The sequence below is a fragment of the Taurulus bubalis genome, assembly GCF_910589615.1.
Source record: "Taurulus bubalis genome assembly, chromosome: 7".
Lineage (NCBI taxonomy): Eukaryota > Metazoa > Chordata > Actinopteri > Perciformes > Cottidae > Taurulus > Taurulus bubalis.
The window spans coordinates 5252359-5264162 of record NC_136595.1 but is presented as its reverse complement, the minus strand read 5'-3'; the positions used below and the strand labels follow the sequence as shown (position 1 = coordinate 5264162).

Here is an 11804-nt window from a genome sequence, read left to right as displayed (position 1 = left end):
TCACCCCTGACCCGTTTTCATGCCCGCCTGCTATTGTGCATGCTGCCTCCTGCCAGTTGTCATGTATTACTGTACAGGTCCTTCACGCTCATGCCCACTGACTACTTTACTCTTCCTCCACTCTGAAGTTGATACTCGTCCGTGCGTGGCTGGATCTGAACTTCAGCCTGTTTTACAGGTGGATAAGTCAACAAAGTGCGGACCCTTTGAACCGGCACAGGGGGGTGGCTAAACCTAAGTTCGCATGTGAAGTGCAGCAGCAGAGTCTCGTGTCCTCGGTGACTCTCGGGGAAGGCGGACATGGAGCTGGGATCAACGGTTGTGGCTGTGAGGAGTGAGCGCGTGCTGCTCGGTGACCAAGTCCGACCCGCTGTCATCGCGATAAAGGATGGGAAGATCCACCAGATCCTCACGGACAGCGACTTCTCCGGAGAGGTAAGCCCTCCCCCATTCCTCCTGTACGTTTGCGAGGACATATGCATGCAGGGTTCTTACGGCCATGGAAAACCTGGAAAAGTCATGGCATTTTAAAATGGTTATTTCCAGGCTTGGAAAAGTCCTTGAAAAAAATGAAATCCCAAAAGTTTTGGAAAAGTCATGGAAATGTGTTATATTCATGTGTTCATCTCGTTCATTTACGCTGAGTTTGAAATAAGTAATATTATTTTAAAAGGAAGACGCTCAAAATATAAGCAGGCATATGCTCTATCTGTAAATGTTTATTCTTTTAATCAAACTATTGTCTCTCATTCATTTGTGTCATTACGGTTTACTGTATGCTTTGTAATTCTAATTGTTTGTTTAAATACTACATTTTCTCACTTTTTCATGTCTACACCGAGATTTCACAAAATGTTTGGTCATGGAAATTTGGTTTAAAGTCATGGAAATCCATTTGTCAAAATGTGTATGAACCCTGGCATGTATTTAAACCTCCGAATCATCTAATGCACTCAAAACAATGACAGGTGTTGGACGTGGGCGACAGCGTGGTGATGCCCGGCATCGTGGACTGCCATGTGCACGTGAACGAACCAGGCCGAGACTCCTGGGAGGGCTTCTGGACCGCCACCAGGGCCGCTGCAGCCGGAGGGGTGACCACCATTGTGGACATGCCGCTGTAAGCTCACTCCCCCCCAAAAATAAAAATATATATTAAATTAAATAAAAAAAATAATCGAAACCCCGCTCCTCGGGCCATGATTAAATGTTTTCTGGTTTAAATTCCCACAGAAACAGCATTCCTCCAACTACCACGGTCGGAAATTTCCGCGAGAAGCTGCTTGCGGCGACAGGGAAGTGTTTTGTGGACACGGCCTTCTGGGGAGGCGTGATTCCTGACAATCAGGTATACACACAAACAAAAACAAACACATTCTCAGCTGGACTCCGCTGACATTCGGCCCGTTCGAGATGAGCCAGTTCTGCGCAGAAGCGATCGGCGCGCAATGCATACCGGTTAGATTTGTGTCAGACTTGGTCCCGACTTGCTTTGACGTCATGCACACGTGGTCAACGATAATCTCACGAGAGCAAGGCGGCCGGAGTAGTAATGTAAATACTAAATGCTAAGACTAAATGTACATAAAAAGAACAAAGGATGCAGCTACATGCACATTTCTACATGAATATATATTTATAAATCAGAACGAGATCTGTATCTACAAGTAGCCTAAAGATCGGACCTAACAGGAAGTAATTTTTTCTGTAACTTCCTGTGTATACTTTGAAGGCAGCTGAAAACTGTCCGACTTGACCACAGTTTTTTGTCAACGCCTCCTGCTGCGGCCGCCTGCTCTCGTCTAGATTCCAGGAGAGGAGCAGGTCTTTCGAATGAGCCTATTATAAACCAAACAAGGGGGGGGGCGTTTCCTTTTTGCAGATGGAGCTTCGGCCCATGATCCAGGCCGGAGTGGCGGGCTTCAAGTGTTTCCTCATCCACAGCGGGGTGGAGGAGTTCCCGCACGTGACGGACCGGGATCTGCATGCGGCCATGACGCAGCTGCAGGGCACGGGGAGCGTCCTGCTGGTAACCTATACCCCCGCCATACCCCCGCAGCATCCTCCCTAAACAAGCCGCAAAAAAAGAGTCCTGATGTTCTAATTGTCTCCCTTTAGTTTCACGCAGAGAGGGACGTTCAGCAGACACCACCGGAGAATGGCGGTAACAATAAATAATTTAATATCTTGCAGTCGCAAGTATGTGACACATTAAGAGAGTCAGCGACTAAACTTGTCAAGATTGGCATTTTCTTTCTAACAACATCTGAAACTGCTCTCACTATACTTTTTGGACCGATAAACGGCATAATTTTAGCTCTATCTGCTAATCATCGAGGTTCCCATTCTTATATATCTAAACCATTGCCCGCAGACCCTTGTCAGTACTCCGCCTTTCTGCAGTCCAGACCCGATGTCATGGAGATAGAGGCCATTCGCACCGTCACAGAGCTATGCCTCCAGTACCAGTAAGAACTATACTCTATACTATATATATATATCTCAGTGATGTCACACTGAGCCAACTCTGTCTGCTCCAGGGTGCGGTGCCACATCGTCCACTTGTCCTCTGCCGGGCCACTGGAGCTGATCCAGGAGGCACGGCGGGCCGGAGCCCCCCTGACGGTGGAGACCACCCACCACTACCTCTGCCTGTGTGCGGAGGACATACCGGCGGGGGCCACACAATTCAAGTGCTGCCCCCCCATCAGAGGATCTGCCAACCAGGTGAACGGAAGAGGAGGCTCAGCAGATAGGTGACCGGGCTTTGATGTCCTGCGATCACTCGCAGATGACAGATTTTTTTTGTTCCCACCCACCACACACACACACACACACACAGAAGCAGTTGTGGTCCGCGCTGAAAGCCGGGCAGATCGACATGGTGGTGTCTGATCACTCCCCCTGCACCCCAGACCTGAAGAAAGTGGATAGCGGAGACTTCACTGAGGCTTGGGGGGGCATTTCTTCTCTACAGTTTGGTATGGACCAGTGGCAACGATTACACACACACACACACACACACACACACACACACACACACACACACACACACACACACAAACACACAAACACACAATAGTTTTCTTAGGTTACCTAAACCCCTGGGGAGGTAAGTGTTCATCGTCACGCTCCGTCTCAAAACTGTGTCAAAAGGTCATCGACTCATCGGTGTCCCACTCACGCCGAATCGGTAATCAGCTCGCCAGTTAATATTGGTTAATCCACTGAAGGATACATTTTTACTGGGGGGCCACTTGAGAGACGTCACGAGACACGTACACGTCACCGCTTACCGCACGGATTCTGTTTGTGAATTGGCATTCCAGTGGGTCTTCTGATATCTGAAAAGGTCTCCTCACATTATTCCCCGTCCATGGAGCAGCTCCGGGATTTGTCTCTACGCGACAAATCCCCTCTGCTGTCGAAGCCTGAAAGAGACACTGGCTCAAGTTCGCCACTCAAACCTGGCCCCTGTGCAATATTACAGGGACTTAGCATGCACAATTTTCTTTCTCAGTGGATTAGTTGCTCTCCCACACCGGACGAAGTTCACAGGGAGGTAAACAGGAGCCGGAACAATCATTTACTGTTCAGACTCGGTGAGGGGAGGCGGTCAAAGTCTTGACACCAAGACGAGTCCCATCCACAATGTTTACGTTTGAAATAATTCCACAAACGCAGGAGACAAAAACCCAAAAATATTTGGAGGGTGTCAACACAGTTCTCTACAGGCCTGTCAATCTATCCTCCCATTCGCAGGTTTGCCTCTGTTCTGGAGTTCAGCCAGTAAGAGAGGCTTTCAGCTGTCCGATGTGACGAGACTCCTCAGCCGGCACACGGCCCAGCTGAGTGGCCTCGACAGCCAGAAGGGCAGCCTGGCCCCCGGCTACGACGCCGACTTGGTCATATGGGACCCAGAGAGAGAATTTGAGGTCAGTGTGAAATCTGTTTCCATATTTAGGACAGAGAAGAGCTCCATACTTTCATTGTATTCATTTCATTTTTCTTCACAGATTAAAGAAGCAAGCATACATCATAAAAACAAGGTAAGCCACATTAATTGAACAGATGATGTGAGGAGCATGCTTCTAATGTGACTGAGCGTATGATCGTGTGTGTGTGTGTGTGTGTGTGTGTGTGTGTGTGTGTGTGCAGCTAACTCCTTACCTCGGCGTCACACTGCGAGGAGTGGTGTGTGCCACCATAGTCAGGGGCCAGCTGGTGTACAGAGAGGGCTCCTTCTGCCCCGAGCCTCTGGGGAAGCATCTCCTCGTCAAGAAGTCAAGTCCAGCTGTGAAGCACAAAAGCAACGAGCTGGAATAAACCTCCACATGTCCACGTCACTGTGACCATGTTGTTTCCGTCATCTCTCGTGCAACCTGTACATGCTTTTCGGTTGGTTTTATCGCCTAAACATGTGAACATCACAGTTTTGCATTTGTATTAAAAGCAGGAAAATTATAAATAAATAAATACTAATTAAACAGGGCCTTGTTTAACTTGGCACACTCATTCATTCCAATTTTGGATTATCTGTAAACCAGAAGATTTTAGGGATTTGCACCATTTTTACAAAAGAAAATCAAACTCATCTTCTTCTTCCTAATCACACAGAACACACACTCTGTTTTCTGAAAAAAAAAGAGAGTTCCATCTTTGGCTTCTAAATACGTGACATGTAACATAATTCAGGGCCACACCTTCTTATTTGAATAAAAGCTTTCAATGAAGCACACATTGCAACACAGAATGTTCATGTATACACACACACACACACACATACTCTATAAGGAAGCATCAGCCTCCTTATAGCGGTTGATGCATTACTTATTGTTTTCTTTGAAACAATTGGACCTGCTGATTCCAGGTCTGTCTGAACCTCTCGGTAGTCCTTGGCTCTTGGACAACTCTTCTGATAATTCTTTTCACTCTTCTGTCAGAAATCTTGCGAAGAGCATCTGATCGTGACCGGTTTATAGTGAAATTATGTTCTTTCCACTTCCGGATTACGGCTCCAACAATGCTCACTGGAACATTCAGATGTTTAGAAATCTTTCTGTAACCAATATCATCAGTATATTTGCAACAGTAAGGTTGAATCCAAGAGAAAATCTATGGAAAGAGCTAAAGATCAGAGTTCATACAAGAGGCCCACAAGCTTCAAGCTTTGAAGACAGTTTGTGTGGAAGAATGGGCCAAAATCCCACCTGAGCAATGATGAGACTAGTTTCTCCATACAGGCGTCATGAAGCCGTCATTAACAACAAAGGCTTTTGAGAGAAGTATAAATACATTTCAGTAAGCGTGTTCAATACTTTTTCCCTGTGTCATTCCATTTTATTACACGTAACTTCATTTCAAACTTATTTGTTTGGTTTTGTTTGTATGTATGGATTACTTGGGTTGTTACCGACATCTGGTGAAAATTGCATATCAATAGCCTCTTTAGAAATATATTTACTGAGAAAAATTTGGACGTGTTCAATACCTATTTTACCCGGTGTATATATATACTGTATAGCAAGGATATATATATATATATATATATATATATATATATATATATATATATATATATATATATATATATATATATATATATATAGGTGAAATCTATCACTCTTATAAATGATCAGAACCCAAAATGAAGCGATTTAAAAATGGAGGCCTTGTTAGTTTGTGGACAAGACATCAGGCACACGGCATTCTGTCCACGGGGGCAAAAGTGCAGCAGTACATTGGTTAAGCCGGACTCTGGAGAGTCTGTGATCAATGATTAACATTTGATGACATGCTGGGTGACTTCCCTTATCTTTAAAATGTTTCCAGCTACCTGAGCCGAGTGTTGACAGAAGAAGCCGGTGATGAAAGCAGACAATGTTGACACAGACTCCTGGCCTGAGGACCTCACTGGTCAGACGCAGGGGGTGGGCTCAGCTCGGGCTTTACTTCTACCTGCCGCCCCGGCTCTTAGTGGTGTCCACTGTGCCCGTCGCTGCTCACCGGGAACATGTCGTCCGTCTCCGTACCCCCACCGAAATGCCTGCAGAAACCGCTGGCGGTTCCTCACCGCCACATGTTTGGACCGGGACCTTCCAACGTTCCTCGGCGGATCTTGGAGGCCGGGGCCAATCCCGTCATTGGACACATGCATCCAGAGATATTCGAGGTAACGCAGGGAGTTTAAAACACACGCTAAAGCATCTATCATACATTGGTGTAAGTGCCTTTACTCCTGGACTGTACGTTTAATGTTATTTTACTTTACTTTTTATACTTCACTCTATTTCAGAGGGGAGTATTGTGTTTTTAACTCTATCTCTGTACACACAAAACAAATAACCAACTAATGAACTGTGATGCATTTTAAAGATTTAAAAAACCCTTCTTGATAGTGTAAGCACATGTTGTTGACAATACTTGAGTAAAGAATGTTTTGAATGCAGGACTTTCTACACTTTGCTGTTGCTACTTTTACTCAAGTAAAAGAGAAAGAAAATATATATTTCTATTCAAACTTCTATTCAAAACCTCATTGTTTTGCTGGTTATATGTCACAGATAATGAGTGACATCAAAAGTGGAATCCAGTACATTTTCCAGACTCAGAACAGCATGACTTTGGCTGTGAGCGGCACTGGCCACACCGCTATGGAGTGTGCCATCTTCAACACCGTGGAGCCCGGGGAGAGCGTGCTGACCGCGGTCAACGGCATATGGGGAGAGCGAGCGGGAGAAATGGCTGAGAGGATAGGCAAGGCTGCTGCTTTTCTATATTTTACTGTCAAGAAGTCCCATGAAAAGACCAAAACCGACAATGCATTAGTCCGACTCTCTATATTTTCTGACTTGCCGCTAGGCTTTACAGCAGCAGCATGATGTACTGTATTGGTTCAAAGTAAAACCACAGTGCCCACGTTCCTCATAATGAAGGGACATGTCAACTGGTGTAATGGTGCAGCTCGTTTTCAAGGGCTTTGTTGACGATGATAACAAATAAAAACGTACTCTAAAGTGATTCACATAACAACATGTGTTTTAACCCGGCAGGAGCCAGAGTAAATACCATCGTGGCGGCCCCTGGCGGTTTCTTCACGACTGCAGAAATTGAGCAGGTATCTCTCCGACTCTAAAGTTATCAGGTTACTCAAATCCGTTCAGTCCCGTGTGATCATCCTGGTATCTCGTCACAGGCCTTATCAAAACACCGACCGGTGCTGTTCTTCCTCGCACATGGAGAATCTTCCACGGGAGTCCTGCATCCTTTAGAGGGCATCGGACAGCTGTGCCTGAAGTAAGATGCGGCGCTCACACCTCCGTCATCATCACACCTGTCCCGATAATAAGGGCGGATAACAGCCATGTTTGTGCCGACAGGTACAACTGCTTGTTTCTCGTTGACTCTGTGGCGTCGATTGGAGGGGCCCCTCTGTGCATGGACCAGCTCGGTTTAGTATTCAATCCTGCTCTGTGTGCACAGTCTCTCTGGCGCGGTTGATGAAACCATTTTAATGAGTTATTATATCTTCTGATGACACAAATATAGATTTAATGTTTTATAGTTTTTGTGGATGCTTGTATTTTCAGGGATAGACATCATGTACACAGGCTCCCAAAAGGTTTTGAATGCTCCTCCGGGTACAGCGCCCATCTCCTTCAATGACAGAGCCTGGTGAGAAACGTACAGCCAAGGAATACTTTTAAGTATATGTTACGTATATTTAAAAGGTTTTATCTGTCCACAGCCAGAAAATATTCAACCGCAGGACAAAGCCTGTATCGTTCTTCTTGGATTTGAGTTGGCTCGCAAACTACTGGGGATGTGATGGCAAGCCGTCAAGAGTGTAAGAATTGGAATCGATTCAGATTCAAACGGTGCTGTCATTTTAAGCCACACATTCACAATTTCTGAATATTGCCCTGTCTTTATCTATTTCCTCTCTTTAGATATCACCACACAGGTCCAGTCACTGCGTTTTATACCCTGAGGGAGGGCCTGGCTGTCCTCGTTGAAGAGGTGAAGACGTGTGAAATATTTTGACTTTCTATCTGTCGGTGCTTCAACACTTCAAGTATACACCATTCCACCAGTTATGAATAGTGAGGACAGCCACCTAGCTGTTGCCTTGAGGCGGACTCTATGAAAGTAGTTATAAGTGGAGTAAGCGTGCCAAAATAAGACGGCGAACATGGTAAACATTGCGCAGCATTAGCATGTTAGCATTTAGCTCAAAGCCCAGCTGGGCCCAAGAAGAACAGCCTCACAGAGACGCTAGCATGGCAGTGTGGAGTAAACCCCAATGAATATGTGTGAAATGAAAATATGAGTTATTCCCACGTCAGCTGTACTGTAATGCTTCCATGCTTTGTTCTGTTCCTCTCAGGGCCTGGAGAATTCCTGGGAAAGACATCAAAAAGTGGCAGAGTATTTCCACGCTGGCCTAGAAAGCATGGGACTCAAACTTTTTGTCAAAGAAAAAGTGAGTTTCAAGTTTCAACAGTTTCAAGTTAATTATATAATTTACAAATAATTCTAAAAAGGGACTTTTTAAAAAACTATTTCTGATGGTTATTTACAGAAAGCAAGGCTCCCCACGGTTACCACTATTGTTGTTCCTCATGGATATGACTGGAAAGAGATCACAACCTACATCATGAAAACACATAATTTAGAGATCTCCGGAGGACTTGGACCATCAGTTGGCTTGGTAAGAGAAACATACGTTAAAATACTGTGCATTAGTCTTTTGTTTCTACTCGACTTTGGCCTCCAAGTCACTTAAATCCTGTGTATCCTCAAGCTCGGTTGTTATTTTGTCTTCGTAGGTGCTGCGTGTTGGACTGATGGGCTGTAACAGCAGCATGGCCAATGTTGACATGGTGCTGGCAGCACTGAGAGACGCTCTGAAACACTGCCACAGGAGCAAAGTCTAACATGTTACGGTTGGATGCTGTCAAGATGATCTAGGAAGAGACTGTGTAATAAATAAACCATTATTCTCAGGAGTGGTATTGTGAGGCTCAATCACTACTTGAATGGGAACAGTGGGCTTTTCTGCATGATGCTGTGGCTTGTGATCACTTTACCTTTTTTTTTGTTTTTTTTTCAGTTTAATTTAAACAGGTGGTAACAAATAATTTGACATAAGTATTCCATTCTTAATGGTATATTAGAAACATTTCAAACGTATAGAAAACCATACCTTTCCGTCTATCCTTGTGTATTTAGCTAGCAAAAACTATTCTCCACATCCCACGAGTCTGAGCCATTGGTAAGGCTTCGAGGGAGCTGTAGTTGTTGAATGACGCCTTTCATTCTATCAGAACATTAAGAGAAGTCAAGCGCATTTTATTTCATAAACCTGAGACGTGTTCTGTCATGAGGCCTATTGCTGAAGTAAAGGCTGCCTTGGGAAAAAGGTTTGAATCTTTCCCTTTGAATACTTGGCAAATAGGTGACAGGAGACTCATCAATACCAGCTGGTCGTTTTTTTGTGTAAATTCAATGCTGTAATTATGGATGCCCGTTTACGCCACAAAACTTTTTTTTTTATAATTATGAGATAATAAAGTCAAAATGATGAGATATAAAGTCATAGTTATGAGATAATAAAGTCAAAATTATGAGATACTTTTTTTTTTGCGGAAACGGGCTTCCATATGTAATTGCTGTGCATTGTGGATTTATTACATATATCAAAAGAGTTCAACAACTAAAATGGAAAATCCCAATCTTATAAAAGGTTAAAATGTACATGAAAATGAATAAAAACAAATTTTCTTGATTATTAATTTAAATGTGCTTTTGTCTAATGTTCATTATTTACGTTCTAAACACAAACTACATCATTCCCTTTTTTATTTTATAAAGTTGGGGGCAAAAAAATGAGAGACAGCGAGTGCGATCACTGGCAGCGGCGAGTCCGCGGCGAACGTGTGGCAGGCGTCAGGACAGCGGCGACTCAGCGGCGAGTTATCGGCGACTCAGCGGCGAGTCAGCGGCGTGTTATCGGCGAGTCAGCGGCGTGTTATCGGCGAGTTAGTGGCAGGCGCCGCTCAAGTGCCAGCACTCGTCAAAAGCTGACAAGCTGAGTGGGTGGAGCCAAATTTCCAACAGGTCATCTGCCGTAAATTAGTTTTAGGCTCATAGAATGGAGGAGCTGCGGGTTTTTTTCTTTTGTCAATCCTAAATGTACAGATAGATAGATAGATTACTTCATTTTGTTTAACCTTACACCACTTGGGGCGAAGGGCTGTTGTCAATTAGGCAAAAGGTAAATATAATCAGGAGGATCAGTAGGACAGGTATTGCTGTAATGGCAAGAGCAAACAGTTTTGGAATGTGTGATGACTCATGATAACCTGTGATAATAAACATTATGATTTATTTTAGTCTACGGTTTAGTAAAATGGATTATGACAGAGAACGTCTCCACATCGTTAATTGTACGCATGTCTAAACTGAGCAAAAAGCAATGTAGTGGCCTTTTTTTGATAGGCAACGGGTCACTACATATGATAACACGCATTTAGCGTGTTAACATATTGTGTACGGGCTTTTATTGTGAAGGGAAAAATGGAAGAAGTGTGGAGGAGGTTGGAGTGAAGAGGAGAGAAGAATAGAATTACGTACACAATATAATAGCTTACAATCGCTGTATAGTAATAGTGTGATGATAATAAAAACACACAAAATATTGTAGCCTGCTGTGAATTAGTGTAGTAGTATTTGTGTAGCAACATATACAACGTAGGCTATAAAACAATCAATACATAGTAGTGACTTTAACAAAAATCCAATGTTATCTTACAGCCACTGGGGCGAACGGGGGAGAACTTGTTCGGACACGTGTTCAACAAATCCCTGTCCCGTTCTCTGGTGTCTCTTTCGATCTGTTGATACATATTCCATTGCACCATGACACCATAGCATCAAATCAGCAATGTTGAATCTACTTGTATCCAATTCATCTTACATGCTTAGTGACAGAACAACACAGGATACCACATGACAGGGTAAGACAAGACGAAGTCTTGACATGAACCATCGACACGACCACGGTCAAAACCTGTTTGCTTCCCGTCCACACACTTTTTTATATGTTGTTCTACTAACTATGTTATAATCACATGATCTTCAGTGATGACTTGCATAACAGGACACCTACTTTTATGTAACACAATTAAGTAGGAAATGACATTTGGCACGCAGACTATTTATGTAGGGTACAACAGATGTCATGTGTACAGAATGAACAATTCTGTTCATTCAATGAATATGACAGAAATGATTAATATAATGACTAGTAGGCATGATGAAAAAGTTACAACTACCGAAAATACCAGCAGCAGTTACTATAGTAGAATAATAATGATAATAGAAACAGTACGTGTATTTCCAATGCTAATAGTAATAAATAACAAGTAATAATAACAATGTTAATAGCAGTAGGTGTTGGACCGGACCAGGATCCAGATATAACCACGGTCCATGTAAACCATGGCTGCAGTTGTCTGACAACTACTGGCACCTCTCTGAGCGCTGTCACTCCAAGAGAGGTGTGCATGTTCAGGTTTACCTGGTGGAAAGATTATTCCAGTGTTTAGCTGAGATCAACAGTGCCGTCTCCTCAAAGTAGTCTCATAATGGTTGTTTAACAGTATGACATGACATGGTAAAATATATATATATTTTTTTTTTTATTAAAAAAAGGTGGGTACATTATGCATATTATGGTATATAAGTGTAATATATTATGAAGTGATTATTATTTATTTAACACACATAAAAAAACTCACACT

At 43.5% G+C, this 11804-nt stretch overlaps 2 protein-coding genes across 2 annotated transcripts; both read left to right on the top strand.

The window, feature by feature from the left end:
• Positions 1–300: 300 nt before the first annotated feature.
• Positions 301–4326, top strand: LOC306739473 (allantoinase, mitochondrial; the record flags this gene model as incomplete). Its single annotated transcript, XM_079221491.1, has 11 exons — positions 301–435; positions 969–1120; positions 1234–1348; positions 1883–2029; positions 2119–2164; positions 2375–2468; positions 2541–2727; positions 2843–2981; positions 3763–3935; positions 4017–4049; positions 4159–4326. 11 exons carry the CDS (start codon positions 301–303, stop codon positions 4324–4326), a joined length of 1389 nt encoding a protein of 462 aa, XP_079077617.1.
• A 1687-nt stretch (positions 4327–6013) lies between these two features.
• On the top strand, positions 6014–8936 carry agxta (alanine--glyoxylate and serine--pyruvate aminotransferase a; the record flags this gene model as incomplete). The annotated part of the gene is made up of 11 exons (XM_079220558.1): positions 6014–6172; positions 6564–6756; positions 7053–7117; positions 7196–7296; positions 7380–7450; positions 7590–7674; positions 7748–7846; positions 7950–8019; positions 8387–8482; positions 8582–8710; positions 8829–8936. The coding sequence occupies 11 exons, from the start codon at positions 6014–6016 to the stop codon at positions 8934–8936; spliced, it is 1176 nt and encodes a 391-aa protein (XP_079076684.1).
• Positions 8937–11804: the final 2868 nt, after the last annotated feature.